Raw genomic sequence first — 27,354 nt, 5'->3', positions numbered from 1 at the left:
TGTATACTAGTGGGAACGTCCATGGAATTGAGAATGCATCTTGTGCTATCGCTTTGTGGTTCTTGAACCTTGTTACAAATTTTGGCAGCTGTGCATTCTCTGATGTTGCCATTAGATCCACGGAGGGTGTTCCCCATTCGGCGAAAATTGGTTCCAGGTAGCATCTGTTGACCGCCCACTCGCTGCTGGTAGGGAAATTCCGACTCAGCTGATCTACAAGGATGTTCTGTCTGCCTGGAATGTAGATCGCTGTCAGGGCCTCCAGGCGTGTCTCGGCCCAGACAAAAATTCTGGTTGTCAATTGCAGTAAAGAGAGGCTTCTGGTTCCTCCTTGTCGGGCTATGTAGGAGACTGCCGTTTGATTGTCCAACCTTAGTTGGACTTGGGCTCCTTGAATCAAGTCTTCGAAAGCACGCAGGGCTAGGAAGGCTGCTTGCAACTCCAGGAGATTGGAGTGTCTTGTCTCGATTGTTTGCCATCTGCCCTGAATCTGCCTGCCGAGGCAGTGGGCCCCCCAGCCCCGGAGACTGGCATCCGAAGTTATTGTTATCCACTCCCCTGGGCTGAGGGGCATGCCTCGCAACAGGCTGTCCGGTGAACTCCACCATACTAGGTTCTGGCGGATTCGAGTTGGCAACCTGATCCTCTGATCTAAGGATGCGCCATCCCACTGACAAAGGAATGACGTCTGAAAAGCTCTTGCATGGAATCTTGCCCAAGGTACTGCAGGGGTCGCTGCCGTAAACATTCCTAGAAGTGTCATGCAGTCTCTTGCTGATAGTGCAGGAGCACTCATTATGCTGTCGATACAAGCCATCAGTTCGGCCACCTTGCGATTGGGTAAGAAGATCCGTCCCTTTTGTGTATCGAATATTAGGCCCAGGTACTCCATTCTTCGAGATGGTATTAATTGACTCTTTTGAGCATTCACCAGCCAACCAAAATTGGCGAGAATTTGTAATACTTGATCGCGATGTCTCGTTAATTCTGTAATTGATTGGGCTACCACCAGAATGTCGTCCAAGTAGTGGTAGATCCTTATCCTTTTTAGACGAATGTTTGCAATGGTGGCTAACAGAACCTTGGAGAAGACTCTGGGAGCCGTGCTGATTCCGAAAGGCAAGCATCTGAATTGATAATGGTCTTCTCCCAAAGTGAACCTCAGATACCTCTGGTGGTGTTTGTTGATTGGAATGTGCAGATATGCATCTGCGAGATCGATTGATATCATCCAATCGTCTGGCTGTATCACTGATATAATCGTATATATGGACTCCATCCTGAATCCCTGAGGTTCGATGAATAAGTTTAGCGATCTCAGGTCCAGGACTGGCCTGAGGTCTCCCGATGCCTTGGGAACCAAGAATATTGGGGAATAAACGCCTCTTCCCTGCTGTTGTGGCGGTACTGGTATGACTGCCTGTTTCTGACACAATTCTTCTACATATCCTATTAAAAATTCTTGCTTCTTTTGGTCCTGTGGCCATCTTGTCTGGACAAATATGTTCGGTGGTTTTTGCCGAAAGACTATCTTGTAGCCCGTCTTTATCGTACTTTGGACCCATTGGTCCTTGACTTCGTCCGTCCATACCCTCCAAAAGGCCGTCAGCCTGGCCCCCACCTGGAGGGGTCGGACGGATGCACCGTCAAAAAGACTTCTCGGCCTTCTTCGCCGTTTGCACAGCTCGTGACTTTACACCCCTCAAAAAGGAGCTCTGCGTTCTTCTCCATTGGCCCCTTGCATATTCTCGACCAGGCCTATATGATCTTGCCTCACGCGCTCTTCTGAAATCGGTCTGTCCTGGACGGAAGGATGGTTGTATCTTCTTTGCTCTCTGTGGTAAGAGTCCCGTCTTACCTCCCGTTGCACGCTTAATTGCTTCCTCTAAGGCAGTGGTTCTTAACCTGGGTTCGATCGAACCCCAGGGGTTCGGTGAGTCAGTCTCCGGGGTTCGGCGGGGGGGACAAAGGGGCAATTGCTCCCCCCGAGAAAATATTACTGATTGTGAGGCCGAGCGCACCCCGGGAAATCAGAGCTGCGGTCGGGACAACTCACAGCCATTACACATAGACACTTGACACTCCGCCCCCTGTACCTCCCCCAGCAGGTTTCCAGCCTATCTCCTGCAGGCTGCTTGCTGCGTGAGTGGGCGGGATGGGGATGTACCTGACCACGGAGATCGCGCCCGCCTGGAAGAGGGAAGTGTGAGCAGCTGAGCAGAGGGAGCCGAGTGAATGTTCCTGGAGGTAGGCTCAGCTAGCTGTACATGGTGGATTCGTTTACAAGGACCTCTACATCTGCTGAGTTACTGCAGCTTAGCATAGAGGTGCTGTTAGCTGACAGATGGAAATGCATGTCCTTTTCATTTAGCTCAATAAAGCATTGTGAATACCCCCTGGTGTGTGCCCTTCTGATACCCCATGGAATGCTCTCCCAACACCTCCCCCCAATGTGTGCCCTCCTAACATCCCATGGTATGCCCTCCAAACACCTCCCCAAAGTGTGTTCCCTCTTGACACCCCATGCTATGTCCTCCCAACCCCCCCAGTGTGTGCCCTCCTGATACCCCATGGTATGCCCTCCCACAACCCCCCCCCCCCCCCCCCCCAGTGTATGTCCTCCTGATACCCCATGGAATGCCCTCCCAACACCTCCCCCCAGTGTGTGCCCTCCTGATACCCCATAGTATGCCCTCCCAACACCTCCCCCCTCAGTGTGTTCTCTCCTGACACCCCATGGTGTGCCCTCCTGACACCCCATGTTTTAATGGTTTTGTTCTTAATGGTTTTGTTTTTTGAGATACAGTCGCCAACACTTGCAGGGAGCCTTTTTTTTTTTTTTTTTTTTTTATGGTTTTGTTTTTTTAATGGTTTTGTTCATTTTGTGCACCTATGTATAAATATATATCTAAATATATACCTATGTTTTGAATTTGAAAAAATCATATTTTATTTTTTCAATTAAGAAGGGTTCGGTGAATGCGCATATGAAACTGGTGGGGTTCAGTACCTCCAACAAGGTTAAGAACCACTGCTCTAAGGTCTTTCCAAAAAGTATCTTACCGTTAAACGGAATATTGCAAAGTGCCTGTTTTGATGCACTGTCAGCCGCCCAGTGCCGCAGCCAGAGGGCTCTCTTTGCTGTCACCGAGTGCACCATAAGCCTCCCTAACAGCTTTACGAGGTCTATGGAGGCCTCCGCCAGGAAGGCTGCTGTCAGATTAAATTCCAAAGCTGTAACAATCCTGGCTCTCTCTACTCCTGAGTTAAGTGCGGTCTCCACATTCGTGACCCATACCTTAACGGCTCTGGAGATGGAGGCCAATGCTATGCTCGGGCGGCAGGCCATACCAGCAACCGAGTAGATCTTTTTAAGATCAGCATCCGCCCGTCGATCCATTGGGTCCCTGAAGGTTGCGGAGTCTTCTAAAGGAAGAGACATCTGCCTTGCCAAATGCTGTAGGGCTGCGTCTACCCCCAGCGGAGATTCCCAAAACTCGGCATCCACGGTCTTAAAAGGGTATAACTTAGAAAAACGATTCTGGGTGTTCGCTTTCTTCTCTGGTTTCCCCCATTCTTCTTCCAACAATTCTCGTATTTCTGTCATGAAAGGAAAAGCCGCTCCCTGCTTCTTCAGGGTCGGGAAATATCTCCTTACTTTTTCTGGTGGCTGGGAGTCTTGCTCCCACTCTATGGCTTCCTTTACCGCTGTGTCATATGGTTCTATGAACTGAAAATCAAACATATGTTCCTCTAGATCCTCTGATTCCGAAGAGGTTCCTGAAGAAATTTCCAGCACTGGCGGTGATCCCTTTCTGTACTCTGGGTTACTCCCTGTTTTAGGCCTGCTTCTAGGCGTACTTGTACTAGCCACCAGGTGTATGCTATCTGCCACGGCTTCGTGGATGTATTCTTTAATCTTGTTTGCCTCTGCCTCCTTGTCTGGGGCCACATCTTTAATGCACTCGGCACACAGGAGTTTTCCAGGAGCAGCAGGAGCCGTACAGGCCCAACATAAGCCCTCTGCGGGTCGACCTTTGGACCTCCTTGGCTCCATGTCTGGAGACTTACTAGCGTGCGACCTGCTCGGAGATTGAGGCGCCTGGCTAGAGCGTGGTTCAGGTGGAGGTGAACCAGATCGTTGGCGGGTCTTTTCCTTATGCGAATGCTTCTTTTTAGGGCTCTTGCTCCTAAAAGACAAACACCCTTTAAACATGGTGTATGCACTCTTTTCACCGTCTAGTCCCTCGTAGCCCCCTCCTACCTTTCCGACGATCTTCGTGCCTTCTGTGGCTGTGGCGAGCTCATGCTAAAAAAGAGGAACGTAAGATAAGCTTATTTCCTCCGTTTCCCCTCACCCTAACTTTCTCTAACTTAATAAAATCTAGATGAAATATGTTAAATACACAGAGATAAGAAAAATAAAAAGACACTTTTTTCTAGCTCCATCTCTTTTTTTTTTTTTTTTCATAAAAAGATACTGCTTACCTGTATAGAATAGACAGCACCAGCAGGTGGCAGCAGAGAGTAGACGAGCTTGAAAGGAAGAAACTGTCAAGTCTGGGAACCACTGGGTGGCAGCAGAGAGCTACTACAAGGCAGACAAGGATAGGAGAGAGAGAGTGAGTCATAGGAAGTAAACACAGCATATGGAACCTAGTTATCTCTCTGCACATGGACAGAAAATGAAATGGCTCTCTGCATCGCTGCCATTGTGGCTTCCCCTCTTATGCAGGGCGGTTGCTAGGCTACACCCACCGCCCAGAGCTCCACCTCCTCTGATATCACTGCCAGTGAATATATAAGCCAGGGAGAGCGGCCGGAGCATCCCTAATAGCTGCAAACAGGTGAGGGGAAACGAGCTGAGCACACCACAGCCTCTCCACCATACTATTAGGCTCTTTAAGCCATTCATGCCCGCAGCCCCGGCACTCAGGGCGTCCAGGGTTTTAAGAGGATTTACCTCTATCAGTCTGGACCTACCAATACCAGGAGAGGCTAAACCTGGGTGGGAAGGTTCGGCAGGGGGGGGATCCATTCTCACTTGTAGCTTGCTTCAGGTGGCCTGGAGACCAAAAAAAGGAGAACAAGAGGGAATGGGAGGGCCCTCTTTTATAAGCTAGGATAAGAGTGGTCCTGAGGGTTCGCAGGAGGAGCAAACCCAGGTGTGCTGACGTGGGGCTGGCCAGGAAAAAGTGTTTTATGTGCCACTAAATATGTTTCAATTGTTCTCATTGTGCCGTTTCAGTATATAGCTCTACAGAGCAGCAATACTGCTGATCAGAGCCTGTGGTGCGTGTTGTAAGTGTGCTGATGTTCACTGCATAAAGCCTTGGATTTGTTGGTTCGATTCCCTGATGAGGCAAAGCTTTTATGTTTCAAAGGTTTAGAGAGCCTAGATCCATGATATAGGTCCACGAGCAACTGGTACTGATATCTACTGGTTCTGTGGCGCAGTGTGTAGGCTCCTGAAGTTTGAACCAGTAGGCTGTGGGTTCAATTCCCACCAATGTCCAAAGATTGATGGCGGATGAAATTGTAAAGACCACAATGAAGTGGTCAGGACTTGATTGCGTTGGTGGTGCGGGCCACCAGTGGTTGGGGCATGAGAGAGTCTGTGACCCTAAGCCTGGGGGCAGGAATACTGTGAAGGAGAAGGGGGTGTTGCTAAAAATTATGAGTTTTATGGTAAAATGTAAAAAAAAGTGTATATTTGTGATCTTCCTTGGCCTTCCCCTTCGGCCTACTGGGGAGCTTTGGTCACCTCTTTTCTCTTTTTTACTGGGGGGCTTGTCACCTGGTTCCATCATGTCCCCTTTGGCCTACTGGGGGGCTTTAGTCACCTAGTTCCATCATGTTCCCCTTTGGCCTACTGGGGGGCTTTAGTCACCTGGTTCCATCATGTCCCCTTTGGCCTACTGGGGGGCTTTAGTCACCTAGTTCCATCATGTTCCCCTTTGGCCTACTGGGGGGCTTTAGTCACCTGGTTCCATCATGTCCCCCTTTGGCCTACTGGGGGGCTTTAGTTAGCTGGTTTCATCATGTCCCCCTTTGGCCTACTGGGGGGCTTTAGTCACCTGGTTCCATCATGTCCCTCTTTGGCCTACTGGGGGGCTTTAGTCACCTGGTTCCATCATGTTCCCCTTTGGCCTACTGGGGGGCTTTAGTCACCTGGTTCCATCATGTCCCCTTTGGCCTACTGGGGGGCTTTAGTCACCTAGTTCCATCATGTTCCCCTTTGGCCTACTGGGGGGCTTTAGTCACCTGGTTCCATCATGTCCCCCTTTGGCCTACTGGGGGGCTTTAGTCACCTGGTTCCATCATGTCCCCCTTTGGCCTACTGGGGGGCTTTAGTCACCTGGTTCCATCATGTCCCCCTTTGGCCTACTGGGGGTCAACCACATCATAGTTACACAGTGAGAAGGTCTGTGCCTTAACCTCTCATTACACAGGGACACCCCTTTGCTACCTTGCTGTTCCGCCCCCAAACAGCTCTTAGTAGACACCTGGTTTGATCTGCTTTGGGAATCGAACTTATGGCCTTCAGATTCCACGTTCACCGCCCTACATGCTGCGCCACAGATCTGGATGCTCAAACCTGCCAGCAGTGCCTATACATCCTAAATCCAAGCTGAAAAGTGTAGTAACCCATAGCAACCAATAGCAACCAATATGACGAGGATTCAAAAGAAGATTGGTTGCTATTGGTTTCAACAGTTTATACAACGTTAATAAATAAGTGTTAAAACGTGACCACCTCTGGATTTGAACTGATGAACCTTTCGTTTGGGAGATCACCAACATAACCCCAAGGCTATAGTCTCAGGCAGCTCACACCGCAGTTTTAATATCATGACATACCATATCACCAGTGGATTCATGTTCAAATATACTGAATTGCCATCATCTAACAGAAACTAGTCTCTCAGTTGACCTTCCAAAGGATATTTCCATCTAGTAAAACTATATTTTTAAGAATACTTCTTCAAAATTTGGAAATTTAATACATTTTGGAAATTTAATAAATGAATAATGGGAACGTGATTGCTTGGGGATTCGAACTTGCACATTTCTCGTTGGTGAGAACAGCAGTAAACATGCAGAGCCATTGTCTCAGATGGTGGGCGGGGCCTAACACTAGCGCTTTAATCTTCTGAAATCACACATGACTAGGGGCTTAATAGTTGAATATTATACTAAATTACTAGAAGCAATAGAATTGCTAGAAATTGCTATGAAGAGGATTGGTTGCTATTAGCTTCAGTAGTTTGTACAAAATTAATAAATAAAAGAAACTGGAAAGGTGAGATTTGAACTCACAACCATCTCCTTTGGGAGATCACCACCATACCCCCAAGGCTATAGTCTCATATGGTAGCCAAGCCTCAAACCAGAGTAGTAATATCATGACATACCATATGATCAATGGATTAATGTTCAAACATTGTTCTAAATAGCCATCATCTAACAAACCTAGTCTCCCAGTTGACCTTCCAAAGGATAATCCCATCTGGTATAACGGTATTTTCAAGAATATGTTCCTTTGATTGGGTACAATAACCCAAAGCAGCCATAATGAAATAATATCTAGTCTGAAAGTTGATTGGGTATTATGGGCTTCTTCAAAATTTGGAAATTTAATAATGAGAAGGTGGTTGCTTGGGGATTCGAACTTGCACATTTCTCGTTGGTGAGAACAGCAGTATACATGCAGAGCCATTGTCTCAGATGGTGGGCGGGGCCTAACACTAGCGCTTTAATCTTCTGAAATCACACATGACTAAGGGTTTAATAGTTGAACATTATACTAAATTGCTAGAAGCGATACAATTTCTATCCTAACACAACCTAGTCTCCCAGTTGACCTTCCAAAGGATATTCCCATCTGGTATAACGGTATTTGCAAGAATATGTTCCTTTGATTGGGTACAATAACTCAAAGCAACCATAATGAAATAATACCTAGTCTGAAAGTTGATTGGGTATTATGGGCTTCTTCAAAATTTGGAAATTTAATAATGAGAACGTGGTTGCTTGGGGATTCGAACTTGCACATTTCTCGTTGGTGAGAACAGCAGTATACATGCAGAGCCATTGTCTCAGATGGTGGGTGGGGCCTAAATCTAGCACTTTAATCTTCTGAAATCACACATGACTAGGGACTTAATAGTTGAATATTATACTAAATTGCTAGAAGCGATAGAATTGCTAGAAATTGCTATGAAGAGGATTGGTTGCTTTTAATTTCAGCAATTTGTACAAAATTAATAAATAAATGAAAGTGGAAAGGTGAGGTTTGAACTCACAACCATCTCATTTGGGAGATCACCACCATACCCCCAAGGCTAATGTCTTATGTGGTAGGTGGGGCCGGAAACCAGAGTAGTAATATCATGACATACCATATGATCAATGGATTCATGTTCAAACATTGTACTAAATAGCCATCATCAAACAAAACCTAGTCTCCCAGTTGACCTTCCAAAGGATATTCCCATCTGGTATAACGGTATTTTCAAGAATATGTTCCTTTGATTGGGTACAATAACCCAAAGCAACCATAATGAAATAATACCTACTCTGAAAGTTGATTGGTTATTATGGGCTTCTTCAATATTTGGAAATTTAATAAATGAATAAGGAGAACGTGGTTGCTTGAGGATTCGAACTTGCACATTTCTCGTTTGCGAGAACAGCAGTATACATGCAGAGCCATTGTCTCAGATGGTGGGTGGGGCCTAAATCCAGAGCTTTAATATTCTGAAATCACGCATGACTAGGGGATTAATAGTTGAATATTATACTAAATTGCTAGAAGCGATAGAATTGCTAGAAATTGCTACGAAGAGGATTGGTTGCTGAGAGTTGATTGGTTATTAAAGGCTTCTTCAGTTTATGTAACTTTAATAAATGAATCATGAAAAGGTGGTTTGCTTGAGGATTTGAACTTGCGAATGTACCATTTGGGAGATCAGTGGCATAACACGCAAGGCTATTGTCTCATTTGGTGGGTGGGGGGCTTAAAATTAAGGCTTTAGTATCATGAAATAACACAGGACAAGGGGCCTGATATTTGAAAATGTTACTAAATTGCTACCATCAGACACTAGACTTGTCTGCCACTTGGCTTAGAAGAAATTCCCATTTGGTAAAACATTACTTTTAAGAGTCCATTGCCATGAACCACAGGGCATTATCCTAAATGTTGCCACCAAAGTGCAGTAATCCATAGCATTTAATAAGAAAGGATAAGTCCTCTCTCTGAAAGTTGATTGGTTGCTTTTGGTTTCTGCCCTTTTAATAAATGAATCTGAAAAGGTGGTCACCTGTGGATTTGAACTTGCAACCATTTTACTTGCTAACCCAGAGTCTTACATACAAGGCCACTGCCTCAGATGGTGAGTGATGTCCAAAACTAGACCTTTAATGTATTGGAATACCATATGTCAAGTGCATTGATATTCACACAATTTGCGAAACTGCTACCATCAGACTAAAGCCCCGTACACACGTACCGATGGTCGGCATACAAATGTTCCTCTTTTCTCCCCGGGATGTCGGTGTCTGCTGAAAAGTGCAAAGACAGCACAAGGACAGCACAAGAATTTTGTCCGCCGACTGCAGAAGTGATGTCATGTAATGGTTAACTTTCCCTGTGTTTTCTATTTTCTGAGCATGCCCAGTCTTGCAAATCTGCGGTCTGTCGGCCGAATTGTGTACTGACAGGCGAACAATCGTCCGTTCTGGTGTCGGCATACAAAAATTTTCATGTTTGCAAGAAAGACTTTTGTCCGCGGATTGTGCGCAGACATCTGTCGGAGGCACCATACTAACACGCGTACAATCGGCAGATCCTTCGTCCACCGACGTTTGTATGCCGACGATCGGTACGTGTGTACGGGCCTTCAGACAAATCTCTCATTCGGCCTACAGGAAATTCCAATCCGGCAAAACTGTACCTTCAAGAGTCCATTGCCACAAACCACAGGGCACTATCCCAACTGCTGCCTACAAAGTGCAATAACACATCGCAACCAATATAGAAGGACACCTTGTCTCAAAATGAATTGGTTGCATCAGGTTTCTGCAACTTTAATAACTTATGGTTATTATTAACTTATGGTTATTGTGGGCTTCGAAATGTAATAAATGAATAATGAGAAGGTGGTTGCTTGAGGATTCGAACTTGCACATTTCATGTTTGTGAGAACAGCAGTATACATGCAGGGCCATTGTCTCAGATTGTGGATGGGGCCTAAAACTAGAGCTTTTATATTCTGAAATCCCACATGACTAGGGGCTTAATAGTTGAAAATTATACTAAATTGCTAGAAATTTCTATGAAGAGGATTGGTTGCTATTAGTTTCAGCAGTTTGTACAAAAGCAACAAATAAATGAAACTGGAAATGTGAGATTTGAACTCACAACCATCTCGTGGGGGAGATCACCATCATACCCCCAAGGCTAGAATCTCATATGGTAGGTAGAGCCTCAAACCAGAGTAGTAATATCATGACATACCATATGATCAATGGATTCATGTTCAAACATTGTGCTAAATAGCCATCATCTAACAAAACCTAGTCTCCCAGTTGACCTTCCAAAGGATATTCCCATCTGGTAAAACTGTATTTTCAAGAACACATTAGCTTGAGCATTATCTGTATTTGCTGCTTGCAACCCAAAGCAACCATAATGACAATAATACCTAGTCTGAAAGTTGATTGGTTATTACAGGCTTCTTCAGTTTATGTAACTTTAATAAATGAATAATGAGAAGGTGGCTGCTTGAGGATTTGAACTTGCACATGTCCCGTTTATAAGAACGGCAGTATACATGTAGGGCCATTGTCTCAGATGGTGGGTGGGGCCTACAACTAGAGCTTTAATCACACATGACTAGGGGCTTAATAGTTGAATATTATACTAAATTGCTACCATCAGACCCTAGACTAGTCTGCCACTTGACTTAGAGGAAATTCCCATTTGGTAAAACTGCCATGAACCACGGGACACTATCTCAACTGCTGCCTATAAAGTGCCGTTGACTGATTATTATAGGCTTCTTCAGTTTATGTAACTTTAATAAATGATTTATGAAAAGGTGGTTTGCTTGAGGATTTGAACTTGCAAATGTACAGTTTGTGAGATCAGTGGCATACACGGAATGCTATTGTCTCAGATGGTGGGTGGAGCTTAAAACTAAGGCTTTAGTACCATGAAATAACACGTGACTAGGGGCCTAATATTTGAAAATGTTACTAAATTGCTACCATCAGACACTTGACTTGTCTGCCACTTGGCTTAGAAGAAATTCCCATTTGGTAAACTATACTTTCATGAGTTTATTGCCATGAACCACAGGGCATTATCCTAAATCAATCCGCCGATCCCCGCTGAGCAGGCGGATGACAGCTCCGTTTCTGCTTACTTTGCAGAGACAGACCGGTCAGATCCCCACTCTCCTCTATGGGAGATCAGATGAAAATGGATTAGGAAGGAATTTATTCCCCTGCTGGAACAAATTGGATCATGCTTTGCTGGGGTTTTTCGCCTTCCTCTGGATCAACTGTGGGTAAAGGATTGTGTATATGGCATTGTATGGTTGGGTTTTCTTTTTTGTTTTCTGTTTTTTATTGGTTGAGCCAGATGGACTTGTGTCTTTTGTCAACCTAACTATGTAACCAATATCATGCAACATAACAAAATTTCAACAACCACAATTTTATTCTCCAGGGTCTCTGCTTTCAGAAAATATTTGTTTAAAATAATTTTTAGTGGAAAAAAAAATGCAGATTTTAATGTGTGCAAAAAAATAAAAAAAATTAGACAAATGATTAAAGAAAGGCCTTTGACATAAAGCAATCAAGCGGTGTTTATAAAACCAATTTCAAACCAAACTTTCCATCTTTTGAAAAGCTTCTCCTCCTATCAGCAGCTGCCGGCTGTCATTTCCTCGTCTTCCTTGTGGATGACCCGGCTTTACTTCCTATCTACGCCATGCATTTGTCATCCTCTTGAGATCCGCCCATATCGGTCATGATGATCCGTGTCTCCTCGGAAGGCAGGGTGCACCATACCATGAGAACGGCCTCACAGCCATGGAATGAGGACTGCAAGATTGTCTTGGCTCCTGGAATGTGTCAGGAAGCCCGGCCCTTATATGAGAGGGCTTCACATACTTCTCTTGTTGAGGCTTACTCTGATTTTATTGCACACTGTTAGACACAATGAGAAAGTCCTCTCTTATATCTCTGACTCGAGGTCCCTCATTGAGTAGACAGGTTGCGCAAGAATGACACAAGTGCCTATTGGTCTTGCTAGCAGCAGGGCTGGACAAACTATCTGGATCAAGCAGGGAAATATCATTAGTGGACCACAGCGGAGCTGGAGAGTCAGATTGGCACCAGTGAGCAGGAGGCAAGAGCAGGCTGGCACAGGCAACAGCAGGCTGGTGGCAGAAAGTCGGGGAGCTGACACCATCGGAATGTAGGCAGAGGCTCGCAGCAGGTAGTCCAGCAGCGATTGGGACAGGAGCCCCATCCCCATAACCCTGGGCGGCAGTTGCGGGGGTCTTCAGGCAGGGGGCTTATCAGAATCTGGAAGGCCCCCTTTGAATAAGTATGGGGTACATTGTATACATAGTTAAAGTTGATCCAGGGATTAATATCCGACTGACTCTCGGGGGATCAGGAAGGAATATTTTCCCCTGCTGTTGCAAAATGGATCATGCTTTGCTGGGGTTTTCTTCGCCTTCCTCTGGATCAACTGCGGATATATGATTGTGTATATGGGATTGTATGGTTGGGTTTTCTTTACTGTTTTTTTGTTTTTTATTGGTTGAGCCAGATGGATTTGCGTTACATAGTTAGTCAGGTTAAAAAAAGACACAAGTCCATCTGGCTCAACCAATAAAAAACAAAAAAAGAGTAAAGAAAACCCAACCATAAAATCCTATATACCCAATCCTATACCCGCAGTTGATCCAGAGGAAGGTTAAAATCCCCAGCAAAGCATGATCCAATTTGCTACAGCAGGGGAAAAAATTCCTTCCTGATCCCCTGAGAGGCAATCAGGTATTCCCTGGATCAACTTTACCTATAAATATTAGTACCCATATATGTCTTGTGTCTTTTTTCAACCTAACTATATATACAATATATAACTATATATGCTCATTCAACCAAAAAAGTTTTAAAATGAAATAAAAACACAATTTTTGACAATTCCTTTATTAAAAATAAAAAACAATGTCCCCCCGATATAGATCCATCGTCAATGAACGACGTCCTCTGCACTGGTGGACCTGAAAAAGAAGAAAACAAAAAAAGACTCAGCCCCCGAGGAAGGCTATAGCCGCCTGCCTGCTCCTAAATATTTAAGGGGCAGATCCACCTGGCAACTTAACCTGGTGGCATCGCCTCAATGTGACATCACCAACTGGCTGACCTGCTTCTTAACAACCAGCTATTCACTGTGCCCTGATTGGGCAAAGCCTTGCACCTGACTAGCGGTCCCCCTCCTGGATCCTACCGGGCCACATGTCCTCAACATTGGGGGTGGGTGCTTTGGAGCAGGGGGTGCTCGATGGCCCCCACAGCCCAAATTACCTTGACCTCCATGTTGATGGGGACAAGGGCCTCTTCCCAAAAGCCCTGGTCGGTGGGCCTGGTGGTTGTGGTGGGTCTGCGGGCAGGGGGCTTATCAGAATCTGGAATCCCCCTTTAACAAGGGGGGCGCCAGATCCATATGAATGAGTATGGGATACCTTGTACCCCTACCCATTTACCAAAAAAGAAGTGTAACACAAAAAACAAGAGATGTTTTTTGACAAGTACTTTATTAAAAATTAAGAATGTCCCCCCGTCCTAGCTTCTTAGTGTTTTCTTTCTCCAGATCTGCCCCTGATGTATTCTTCCTCTGGTCTTCATCCTCTGCTGAGGTCTTCTTCCTCCGATATTCCCCCTCTGGTGATGTGGTCTGCTGCCGCCACCGACCCGCTAATAATAAAAAAAACAGATCCTCCCTCTGAAGCGGAAACCCACCATTGTGTCAGCTCCGTTGTCTGCCAGTTCTTATATAGCTATGGGGTATGGCCATCCGGTGATGCCACCCAGAGGCCCAGCTCCTTGTGACATCACAGGTTTTTTATTTTATTATTGAAGACATAACCAGAGGGAGAAGACCGGAGGAACAAGACATCAGCAGAGGGAGAAGATCGGAGGAAGAAGACATTGGTGGAGGAACCTGAGAAAGAAGACTCTTTGGAGCTATGACAGAGGACATTCTTCATATTTAATAAAGGACTTGTGAAAAAACGTTTCTTGTTTTTTGTAACACTACACTTCTTTTTTTTGGTGAATAAGTATGGGTACAATGACCACTGCCCACAGACCCCCCACAACCACCACCCAGGGTTGCCGGAAGAGGCCCTTGTCCCCATCAACATGGTGAAAAAGGTGCTTTGGGGTGGTGGCACCCACCTCCAATGTTGAAGACATGTGGCCTAGTATAGTCCAGGGGGGGGCGCTCCCTCATCTCTCCTCTTTTCTGACCTGCCGGGCTGCATGCTCAGAAAAGGGTCTGGTATTGATTTATTTGGGGGGGACCCCATGCCTTTTTTTTTTGGCATGGCGTTTCCCCACAAAATCCATACCAGACCCGTATGGTTTAAGGGCTATGGTATATGGTCTTAAGGGGGTACCCTTTTAATTTTGGCGTGGGGTTCCCCTTTAAGATCCCTTTTTTTGGTGTCGGGTTTCCACTCAAAATCCATACCAAACCAAAGGGTCTGGTATGGTCTTAAGGGGTACCCCTCGCCGGTTTTTTATTTTTTTTTTATTTTGGTGTGGGGGTTTCCCCTCAAAATCCATAATTTCCCCTCAAAATGTAATTTTGGTGTCGCGTTCCCCTTCAAGATCCCTTTTTTTTTTTGGGTGTGGGGTTTCCTCTGAAAATTTTATTTTAGTATGAGATTTCCCCTCAAAATCCATACCAGACTGAAGGGTGTTTGGATGGACATCACACCGTTTTTATTTTGGTGTGGGTTTCCCCTTTAAGATACTCAGAGCACAAGTCGCATGCCACAAGTCGGATAAGTTAAGATCATTATCTGACTTGGATGCGACTTACGTTAAAATCAATGGACTTAAATCGTGCCCAAGTTGAACCTTATTCAAAGTCAGACCTTATTCAACGTCGGACCAGTTAAGACGGCTCTCATAGGGATCCATTGATTTTGACATGTCATGGAACTTGTGCTCTCAAAGTCGGAGCGCAAGTGTGAACCGGCCCCGACTCAAACCGAAAGCTCATCCCTATTGCTTACTGCCAGGAGGTGTACGAATCCCAAAAGTTGATGGACAGATTTACAAATTCCAATGACCGATAACACAGTTTACGGAGAAATGTTTGTTGGGAGCCTCCGCTTGGAAAGCCAGTCCTCCAATTTAGTCTTGGTGAGGGAAGGAAAAACAGACAGGTGGGTGGACTTCTGATGGTGTACAAGTGTACCACACTAACACTGATGGCAGCTCTTGGGAGGCAGAAGCAATTCCAACTGGTAGACAAGAAAGGAGAAAGGTGGCCTCTGAGTGTAGCAGATAACACTTTATTAGAGAAAACGATGAACAGACTTACACTGGAGATGACATGTGTCCTCACGGCTCGGGGTCTCTTCCTGGTCCCGCAGCTCGTCTCGTCCTCCGACTGTCCAGCAGCAGGGAGATGACACCAATGGGGGAGCCCAATCAGGAGCAGTGAATCAATGCCTCGCTTGTGGACCGTACCGAGCGTGGTGACGTAGGGGGGCGGTAAAGTGTTTCGGAGCATGCGCAGATGTGCTCCTTGGTCTGACAAAGGATGTCACGATCCGGGGTCGGGCTTGAAAACCAGTAGCTATAGCAGTCGCAGGTCACACAGGAACCAGCAGGATAGGAACACTGGCGGGTCACCCAGGCAGATGACACAGGCTCACCTGAGGTGCGGAGTCTAAGTACTAACCGGTCTTCACCAGCACTCCTGAAGGTGGAGATGGATTTTGCTGTGTGTTAGCACCAAGTCGCAGTCCTCAAGATCGCCCCACCAGGAGGTGAGCAAGTCAGAGTCCAGTAGCAGATAGGGATTAAGCTGAAGCGTAGTCAAGGAGTAGCCAAATGTCGGTAACTAGTATTTGCAGGTTGGGATCAAGCAGAAGAGTAGTCGAGAAACAAGCCAAGTGTCGATAACGGATGGTAGCAAAGATACGGATGGCAGCAGGAGAGACAAGAGAGCTATCGGCTGTTGAAGGCACAACATTCTGGCAAACCAGAAAGTTCAAAGACATGGCTTATAACAGGAAGTTCATGGGAGGAGCAAAGGGTTCAAGGTTCAAGGCAATAAAGATTCACAGCAGGATCATTCAAGGATTTGTCCAGGGAGCTGCCCAGCATTCCAAGTAGCTCAGCGAGTAGAGTTATTGCCAGACACCATGGAAGTCCCAGGTTCAAGTCCAGGTCCTGACAAAGGAGCACATCTGCACATGCTCCGAAACACGTTATTGCCCCCCTACGTCATCACGCTCGGTACGGTCCAGGAGCAAGCCATGCGTTCCACTGCAGGCTTGCTTTAATTCACTGCTCCTGATTGGGCTCCCCCATTGTCGTCATCTCCCTGCTGCTGGACAGTCGGAGGACAAGACGAGCTGCGGGACCAGGAAGAGACCCAGAGCCATGAGGAAATGCCATCTTCAGTAGAAGTCTGCTCATCATTTTGTGTAATAAAGTGTTAAATGCTACACTCAGAGGCGCCTTTCTCGATAACATAGTTTACCCATATGTATTTTATATATGCATTTAGCGGTTTTGCATGGAGTTCAACTAGATACAAATGCCACATACACAGCTTTCTGAATTTGAATGAAATTGTCATGTTTGAAGGAAGGAAAAAGGGTTTCTGAAATGTGTGGGCACTTGAGTTACAGTCACATAGTGGCCACATGACTATTACAGATTCCGGCAGTACAAGAGGGGTGCATCTGGATCAACTGCGGGTATAGGATTGTGTATATGGGATTGTATGGTTGGGTTTTCTTTACTGTTTTTTTTGTTTTTTATTGGTTGAGCCGGATGAACTTCAACCTGGCTAAATATGCAACATTAGAAGTAACTCCTTACTTGGGACTATGCTTCATAGTTCATGGTAGGTCCAAAGGAGATTGCCCATTAAGGTCCCTTTTACACGGGCTTTCCGATCAGATCCGCCTGTTCAGGCGGACCTGATCGGATGCTCCATGTAGCTCTATAGAGCAGCGGATGTCAGCGGTCACATGTCCACTGACAGCCGCTGCTATCCGATCCGATGTGGTCCATAAAATCCAGACGGATGGAAACCCTATTTTTTTGAGGACAGGCGGTCCGTTTTCATCCAATCTCCCCATAGAGGAGAGCGGGGATCTGACAGGTCCGTCTCTGCAAAGTAAGCAGAGACGAACCTGTCATCCGCCTGCTCAGCGGGGATCGGCAGATCAACCCGCTGAGCAAAACGGAGTCCACCTGTCACCATGAACCAGAAGGGTAGTCAGACGAAGCCAGGATCAGGAACCAGAAGCAGCAGCAGTCTTAGAAGCATGTGAACACAGGAGGACCAAGCAAGGAACTGAAGCCACAGACCTCCTATATATATGAGCTAGGCATCCAGCTCCTCCTAGTGGGAAGGAGGAGCCGCAGGGTGGGAGGCTACAAGAAACCCAGAAACCAAGATGGCCACCAGCACATGTCAAACGAAGGAGAACAGCAAGAAGGTAAGACCATGACACCACCAGGCGGAAAGCCCGTGTGAAAGGACCCTTAAGCTGGATACACACTATACAACTTTTGTTGTTCAATTTCCTTTAGATTTACCTTCAGCTATGTAGTGCAAGGGCCTGCCTGATTGCATACAAATTAAAAAGTGTTTAGGTTTGACCTCATATTATACAGTTTTGGTAAATCTAAAGGAAAGTTGTACAAGAAAATGTGATAAAAGTTGTATAGTGTGTAGCCAGCTTAAGACTGTATGGGGGTTGAATAACAAAAACTGGAGAGTACAAAACAGAGGCGTAACTAGAACCTTCAAAGCCCCGGTGCAAGAAATCATGAAGGGCCCCCAGACCCCCTGGCCAGGACCCTTTCCTTCAAGCCTGGGGCTCTTCCCACTGATCCTGGGGCCTTTTACTTCCGTTGCAGGGCCTTTTATTACGGTCCCGCCTCGGGACCCTTTCACAAGTTCTGCAGTGGGCCCCCTTCCTGCCATCTTGGGGCCTCCCTACGGTGGTGGGATGCCAGGGCCCGGTCGCAAGTGTGACCTTTGCGATCCTGGAAGTTCACCCACTGGTGCCAGTAGTTTTTATTTTTTGGTATTTTAATTGTATTATTTTTTTTATCATTTTATTTTATTTTTTTTACAATGTCACTATGACCAATGTCACTATGTCCATTCAGAAAAGGAAGGAGCTGGTAAATTACATATTTACTGACCCCTTCCTGGTTCTCTATAGGGACACATCCCCTGCAGCAGCCAGCAGGAGAGGGAAGGGAGCACAGTGTGTGGGGGGTGGGGGGTTGCAGCACAGTAGGATGGAACCAGGGGAGCACACAGGGGCCCAGAGACAGCAGAACACAAGTGAACTGGATAGGAGGAGTGGTGGGGGCAGCACACAGAGGAACCAATCTCCTCCATTTTCCTCCTGCAGCTACAGGAGGAAAAAGGAGAAAAGTGACTTCTCTACATGCTGCTCCCACCGCCCCTTCTATCCAGGTGTACAGGGGAGCCGCACAGGCCCCCTGGAGCATGGGGCCCGGTTGCAATTGCAACCCCTGTAGTTATGCCCCTGGTACAAAATCTGGTGTAGCTCTGCATAAAACCAATCAGCTCCCAGGTTCTATTGTCAAAGCTTAATTATACAACCAGAAGTTAGAAGCTAAGTGGCTAACATGTACAGCTGTACCAGATTCTGAGTGCTCCAGTTTTAGTAAATCTCCATCACAAAAACCACCAAATAAATGAACAGAACCCAACACCAGCAATTCCTATTGATAAAGTTCTGGTGGTAGCTTGACTTGGTCCACTTGGTTGCTTTTGCAATTAAAGCGGTAGTATCCCGCTTTTTGACACTTTTACCTACAGGTAAGCCTATAATAATGCCCCGTACACAAGTACCGATCGTCGGCCAACGATCGGCCGTCTTTTGTCCCCGGGCTGTCGGTGTCTGTTGAAAAGTGCAAAGACAGCACAAGAATTTTGTCCGCCGACTACAGCCGACTGCAGAAGTGATGTCATGAAATGGTTAACTTTCCCTGTGTTTTTTCTTTTCTGAGCATGCCCAGTCTTGCAAATCTGCGGTCTGTCGGCCGAAATCTGTACTGACTGGCGAAAAATTGGCCGCTCTGGTGTCGGCATACAAAAATTTTAATGCTTGCAAGACAGATTCTTTTCGGCCGAATGTGCGCTGACGGCTGTCGGAGGCATCATACTAACAAGCCTACAATCGGCAGATCGGTACGTGTGTATGGGGCTTTAGGCTTACCTGTAGGTACAAATAATATCTCCTAAACCGGCATGGTTTAGGAGATATTTACAGTGCATGCAGCCACTCTCGCGAGCGGCGCATGCGCTCTGAAGGTCCGGGGGGACCTTCAATTAACTTGCCGGGAGCTTGCCGGAAAATCACTCCCGCGCGCATGCGCGGGAGTGACGTAATCGCGGCTCCGGCCAATCATCGCGCCGGAGCCGTCTCTTCCGTCCAATCACCGTGCCGGAGCCGCCGAACCCGGAAGAGACGGCGAGGGATGATGGCAGCGCCCGCAGCGATGTCCGGGGGTCCGTTTCGGGGCTTCGTTCTAAGGTAAGTTACACATAATGGGCTAGTATGCTATGCATACTAGCCCATTATGCCTTTGTCTTGCAGGTTTTTTTTTTTTTTCTTCTAGGGTTTACAACCGCTTTAAAACCCGGTTGAAAATAATTGCAAGAGTTTTATAATAGCAATTGTGTGACCAGCATAGAGTCAGTAACTATCAATGCCTCCTTATGAGAAATGCTTTACTGTTCCTGTTATACGTCCCAATCTATAGACATGGCTAAGGCACCACAAATGTAATCGTCACCCTCATCATAATAACCTCTAACCAACCCCAACCCTTTAACCCAACTAAACTGCAAAAAACACCATGACACACTTGTTGGGAGTAAAATTGGCCACAGCGGCCATTTATTAAACCAATAACAAAATATAACAAACATTCCTTAAAACTGGAACCAAAATAATAATACAATAACGAGAAACATAAGGTTGCCAATCTTTGAAGACCTCAAGAATCCATTATCCACATTGTAGCTGTGTAACTACTTACACGGTCCTTAGCTGCACCACACCGGCTCGGGGACGACCTCAACATTCTGCAGATAACTCACAATTTTAACTTACCAGTTAACCCTCCAATAACTGGCATTCCACAGGGGACTCCATATCTTAAATTGGTCCCTAATATGAGAAGAACAGAAAAAATTCCCAGCTCAATTCACCAACCAGTTTGCTTACCAACCTGTCTAACAGTATGCGTTATAAATAGGGGTTTAGTTAGCACACATTTGCAAACGCATGTGTAAGCTGCAGGGCCACTTCACAGCACCCTGTATTACCTGCAGTCCTAACTCCTGTAAATTTCTGAGAGTCTTCACAGTGGAAGCACATGCATTCTAATGGATAGATAGGGGGAAGGTGAGGCTGGAGGTAGCCCAACCCTCCTTAAAGGCATAGTGGACACCCAGCTCATAATAAAATGGCAGCAAAGGCATCCAGTGTGTCCACTCACCAGTATACATTAACCACTTAAGGACCGCCCGCCAGACCCTCCTGCGCGAACCGACGTAGGTATACGTTGGTTGTGCGCCTACAGCTAGGGGGTGAGCACGCGTGCCGCCACGCTCATGCCCCCACTCGTCAGCAGGGAAGCCGATGCACATGGCAGGCGGCTCCGATTGCCGCCTGGCACCCGCGATCGCTCCCCGCTGAGAGAGAAGAACGGTCAGCTGTTGTAAACACAGCTGACCGTTCTTCCCTCTGGAAGGATCACAGAGTGCCTGTGATTCTTCTATATAGGATCACAGGTCTCTATGGTCATTTCAAAAGCCACGCCCCCATACAGTTAGAATCACTCCCCTAGGCTCACATTTAACCCCTCAATCACCCATAGTCTTAACCCCCTGCCAGTGTCATTATTAGAGCACAGTGCATATTTTTAGCACCGATTACTGTAGTAATGTCACTGGTCCCCCCAAAAGTGTCAAAAATGTCAGTTAGGGGTCCGATCTGTCCGCCACAATGTCGCAGTCCCGCTACAAATCACAGATCGCCGCCATTAGTAGTAAAAAAAAACAAAAAACAATAAAAATGACATAAATCTTTCCCGTAGTAGACGCTATAACTTTTGGGCAAACCAATCAAAATACGCTTATTGCGATTTTTTTTTTTTACCAAAGATATGTAGCAGAAAACAAATTGGCCTAAAAAGTAAAAAAAAAATGGATGTTTTACATTTTTTTTGGGAATGTTATATAGCAGAAAGTGAAAAATATAGTTTTTTTTTTCCAGAATTGTCGCTATTTTTTGTTTATAGCGCAAAAAAAAAAAAAAAAAATCGCAGAGGTGATCAAATACCACCAAAAGAAATCTCTATTTGTGGGGAAAAAAGGACACCAATTTTATTTGGGTACAGTGTCGCACGACCGCGCAATTTTCAGTTAAAGTAACGCAGTGTTGAATCGCAAAAAATGGCCTGGTCATTAAGGGGGCAAATCCTTCCGGTCCAGAAGTGGTTAACAACAAACAAAATGGCCCCTGCCCCCCCCCCCCACCTATAACTGGCCTTCATGACAAAGAGCACATGGAAGGGCAAATGTGTGATAATTAAACCCCTGTTTTTAATGCATACTGTTAGACAGGTTAACTCGGTTGGTGAATTGAGCTGGGAAATTTTTCTGTTTTTGTCTCGCATGCGCTGCCCTCTATGAGTTCTTTGCTATGAAGATGAGTTATAGGTGGGGGCAGAGGCCATTTTGTTTGTCCCTAATATGATAAGCACTGCAGTTTTTTTTTTTAAATGCCTCCAAAGACCCCAACCACCAGGTTGTTAATACCACGTAAAGAAGAACTGATCCAATGCAGGGCAGGAACGTTCTTCAGCAAATGCCGGAAATTGTCCCACTTCTGAGAAGAGCCCCTTTTGGTAAACACGAATTAGGTAAGTGGCCTAACCAATTCCTAGTTAACTTCATGGGCCGTTTGACGGAATCCGCTTGCTTGGCTGGGTTTGATCCGCTGATCCCCCGCTGAGCAGGCGGATGACAGGTCCATCTCCGCTCACTGTGCTGAGACGGACCCATACCTCCCAACTTTTGAACTTCAGAATGAGGGACAATTGAGGTGAGCTGTGGCGCGCGTAATGGCAAATTGTGGGTGTGGGTAAAGTCTTGATGGTAGGGGCTTAAGCGGTGTGCTAAAAAAAAACCCAGCTCTCTTACCAATGCTCCTAGCTCTCACTAATGCCCCCCACCCTAGATTTCTCACCAATGCCCCCCCAACTCTCCCACCATTTCCCCTCTCCTCTCTTACTAATGCCCCCCCCCAGCTCTTTCACCAATTCCCCCTCCTCTCTTACTAATGCCCCCCAGCTCTCTCACCAATTCCCCCTCCTCTCTAACTAATGCCCCACCAGCTCTCTTATCAATTCCCCCCTCCTCTCCTACCAATGCCCCCCCAGCTCTCTCACCAATTCCCCCCTCCTCTCTTACCAATGCCCCCCCCAGCTCTCTCACCAATTCCCCCCTCCTACTAATGCCCCCCCAGCTCTCTCACCAATTCCCCCCTCCTCTCTTACTAATACCCCCCCCAAGCTCTCTGACCAATGCCCCCCAACTCTCCCACCATTTCCCCCATCCTCTCTTACTAATATCCACCCCCAGGTCTTTCACCAATTCCACCTCCTCTCTTACTAATGCCTCCCCCAACTCTCTCACCAATTCCCCCCTCCTCTCTTACTAATGCCCCCCAGCTCTCTCATCAATTCCCCCTCCTCTCTTACTAATGCCCCCCCCAGCTCTCTCACCAATGCCCCCCAACTCTCCCACCATTTCCCCCCATCCTCTCTTACTAATACCCCCCAGCTCTTTCACCAATTCCACCTCCTTGCTTACTAATGCCTCCCCCAACTCTCTCACCAATTCCACCTCCTCTCTTACTAATGCCCCCCCAGCTCTCTCACCAATTCCCCCTCCTCTCTTACTAATGCCCCCCCCAGCTCTCTCCCCAATTCCCCCCTACCCTCTTACTAATGCCCCCCCAGCTCTCTCACCAATTCCCCCCCCCTCTCTTACTAATGCCCCCCCCAGCTCTCTCCCCAATTCCCCCCTACCCTCTTACTAATGCCCCCCCAGCTCTCTCACCAATTCCCCCGCCTCTCTTACTAATGCTCCCCCAGCTCTCTCCCCAATTCCCCCCTCCTCTCTTACTAATGCCCCCCCAGCTCTCTCACCAATTCCCCCTCCTCTCTTACTAATGCCCCCCCAGCTCTCTCACCAATTCCCCCCTCCTCTCTTACTAATGCCCCCTAGCTCTCTCACCAGTTCCCCCTCCTCTCTTACTAATGCCCCCCCCCCCAGCTCTTTCACCAATTCCAAGAGATGAGATGAGGTGGCAACCCTACTGTCAAGAGTCCCACTCCCCTCCTATCCGTTTTCTTCTGATCCCATCCGATCCGATCCTCAAGATGGATGGAAAATAGGGTCACCATCCATCTGGATTTGGTGGACAGGATCGGGTAGCCGCAGGTGTCAGCAGACATGTCTCCTCTGACATCCGCTGCTCCACAGGGGTGAATAGAGGGTCCAATCAGGTCCGCCTGAAAAACTGAGAGGTGGACCTGATCAGAAAGCCCGTGTAAAAGGGGCCTATCTCTCCCTGATTACCCTGTCTCCCAGTCATGCTAGCCCTACACTTTTTTTTTTTGCTTCGGGCTATACTAGTGTGCTCCTAGGGGACACTTACCAATGTTTGAAATGAAATATGTTCATGAAAATGTAATGAAAAAGTGGGCAACCAAGTGAGGAGTACAAAGACAAGTGTGTCCTGCTTACAGTCAAGCATGATGGTGGGAGTGTCATGGTCTGGGGCTGCATGAGTGCTGCCAGCACTGGGGAGCTACAGTTCATTGAGGGAACCATGAATGCCAACATGTACTGTAACATACTGAAGCAGAGCATGATCTCCCTTCGGAGACTGGGCCACAGGGCAGTATTCCAACATGATAACGACCCCAAACACACCTCCAATATGACCACTGCCTTTCTAAAGAAGCTGAGGGTAAAGGTGATGGACTGGCCAAGCATGTCTCCAGACCTAAACCCTATAGCATCTGTGGGGCATCTTCAAACGGAAGGTCGAGAAATGCAAGGTCTCTAACATCCGCCAGCTCCGTGATGTCATCATGGAGGAGTGGAAGAGGACTCCAGTGGCAACCTGTGAAGCTCTGGTGAACTCCATGCCCAAGAGGGTTAAGGCAGTGCTGGAAAATAATGGTGGCCACACAAAATATTGACACGTTGGGCTCAATTTGGAAATTTTTACTTAGGGGTGTACTTACTTTTGTTGCCAGCGATTTAGACATTTATGGCAGTGTGTTGAGTTATTTTGAGGGGACAGCAAATTTACACTGTTATACAAGCTGTACACTCACTACTTTACATTGTAGCAAAGTGTCATTTCTTCAGTGTTGTCACATGAAAAGATAGAATAAAATATTTACAAAATTGTGAGGGGTGTACTCACTTCTATTGTCACAAGTTAGCCTATAGTGTTGTCTGTATATTCTTACCTCCTTGCTGCAGTGCTTCTGTTTTGCCTCCCTTCACATGTGGTGTTTGGGCTTCTCTGTTTCCTATGGGCGTCGCCTGCTCCACTGTGGGTTATATCCTGTTCCTGTCAATTACTTCCTGGGTCACCTCCCTGTTTGCTTCCCTATATATACACATGCTCAGTGCACTGTTCCTTGCTTGAGCAACTTCGCTGTTCTCTGAGCTCCCATCTGTGTATCCCTTGGCTACTGTATCTGATCTCCTGTGTACCGACCCCTCTTTGTTTCTCCGTCTACGTTTGTTTGCTGCCTGTCCTGACCTCGGCTTGTCTCTTAGATCTCCTTATAGTCTCCTGTTTACCCTGCACACGCCAGCGGTCTCCACATTCTCAGCTGGGCCTACCTGGGGGCCGCGACCTGGTTCCAGTCTGCTGCAAGTCCATCCCCACCATCAGGGGCCCTGGTGAAGAAGCAGGCTGGGGCTTAGACTCTGCGCCCTGGGGAATCCTGAGCTGGGGATCTATAAGGGCTCACTACCACAGACCCATTGACATCTATGAGATACTATATATATGTATATATGTGTGTGTGTATATATATATATATATATGTACAGTTGTGTTCAAAATTATTCAACCCCCACTGAAATTGATTGTTTTGGCCAGTTTGACATTGATTTTGATCATTCAGTCATCCTGCTTACAATTAAATCAAAGAGGCACGTGTAGGTCAGACAAATATAACATAACATTTATAATGAAATAACCACAAATGTCTTTTCTGTGCTCACATCATTATCAGTTTTATTCAACCCCCAAGTGACATTTAATCTTAGTACTTAGTACAACATCCTTTTACAGTTATAACAGCTTTTAATCATGAAGCATAGCTTGACACAAGTGTCTTGCAGCGATCTACGGGTATCTTCGCCCATTCGTCATGGGCAAAAGCCTCCAGTTCAGTCACATTCTTAGGCTTGTGCACTGCAACTGCTTTCTTTAAGTCCCACCAGAGGTTCTCAATCGGATTTAAGTCTGGTGACTGTGATGGCCACTCCAAAATGTTCCAGCCTTTAATCTGCAACCATGCTCTAATGGACTTGGAGGTATGCTTGGGATCATTGTCCTGTTGAAAGGTCCAACGTCTCCAAGCCTCAGGTTTGTGACGGACTGCATCACATTGTCATCCAATATCTCCTGGTACTGAAGAGAATTCATGGTACCTTGCACACGCTGAAGCTTCCCTGTACCTGCAGAAGCAAAACAGCCCCAAAGCATGGTTGACCCCCCGCCATGCTTCACAGTAGGCAAGGTGTTCTTTTCTTCATAGGCCTTGTTCTTCCTCCTCCAAACATAGCCTTGATCCATGGGCCCAACCAGTTCTAATTTTGTCTCATCAGTCCACAGAACACTATCCCAAAACTTATGTGGTTTGTCCACATGACTTTTGGCATACTGCAGTCGACTCTTCTTATTCTTTGGAGACAGCAAGGGGGTGCGCCTGGGAGTTCTGGCATGGAGGCCTTCATTACGCAGTGTGCGCCGTATTGTCTGAGCAGAAACTTCAGTACCCACATCTGACAAATCTTTTCTCAGTTCCTCAGCAGTCACACGGGGACTTTTCTCCACTCTACGCTTCAGGTAGCGCACAGCAGTCGAAGTCAGCATCTTCTTTCTGCCACGACCAGGTAGCGTTTCAACAGTGCCCTTTGCCTTGAATTTGCAAATGATGCTTCCTATGGTGTCTCTTGGTATGTTTAACATCTTTGCAATCTTCTTATAGCCATTGCCCTTCCTGTGAAGAGTAATCACCTCTTCTCTTGTCTTCCTGGAGCATTCTCTTGACTTCACCATGTTTGTAACCACACCAGTAAATGTCTAGAAGGAGCTGAGTATCACAGTCATTTTAAAGCTGCCTAAATGGTGCTTATTAGGCTTTATTGCTGCTCCCTGACATCCACAGGTGTTTTCAATACCCGATTGAAAACACTTCAATGAACCTCTGTTCTTCAGAGTGGTAGTCTTTAAGGGTTTGATTAATTGTGTCAATGAAGAATTCACAAAAGAAACATTTACTACTGTATTACAAAACCAATTGATGTCATTTTAGTTGCATATGGTTCTTTAAGAAGTCCTTTCTGAATACAATTACAAATGTACACTAAATTCCCTAAAACCCTTTACAGCATTGGGGGGTTGAATAATTTTGAACACAACTGTATATATATATATATATATATACTGTATATACAAAAACACACAAAGTCCAGTAAGGGATGCGTTTCAGTTTCAAATCCCATATTTATGAAGGTGGGGGGGGGGTTCAAATAAAGCAACTGTCGCACATACCGTAGGGTTGTTTTAAGCCTTGTAACCAAATCCTGCTGATAAAGATCATTGACTATGCTGGATTTAAAGGGGGCACCATTGGAATAAAGAGACATGAAATCTGAATGCGCAGCAATTTGCAGTTATATATAGTAGTTTA

The 27,354-nt window shown here is 46.3% G+C and overlaps 1 protein-coding gene across 1 annotated transcript; it reads right to left on the bottom strand.

Annotated features, from left to right (window-relative positions):
• Positions 1-1,646: 1,646 nt before the first annotated feature.
• LOC309560624 (uncharacterized protein) lies at positions 1,647-13,623 on the bottom strand (the record flags this gene model as incomplete). The annotated part of the gene is made up of 3 exons (XM_082264247.1): positions 1,647-1,835; positions 3,011-4,309; positions 13,612-13,623. The coding sequence occupies 3 exons, from the start codon at positions 13,621-13,623 to the stop codon at positions 1,647-1,649; spliced, it is 1,500 nt and encodes a 499-aa protein (XP_082120373.1).
• Between the last annotated feature and the right edge of the window lie 13,731 nt (positions 13,624-27,354).

Source organism: Pelophylax lessonae (genome assembly GCF_965119305.1).
Source record: "Pelophylax lessonae genome assembly, chromosome: 7".
In the NCBI taxonomy this organism is placed as follows: domain Eukaryota; kingdom Metazoa; phylum Chordata; class Amphibia; order Anura; family Ranidae; genus Pelophylax; species Pelophylax lessonae.
Note: the sequence above shows the minus strand (reverse complement) of the source record. Positions and strands in the feature narration are given on the sequence as shown.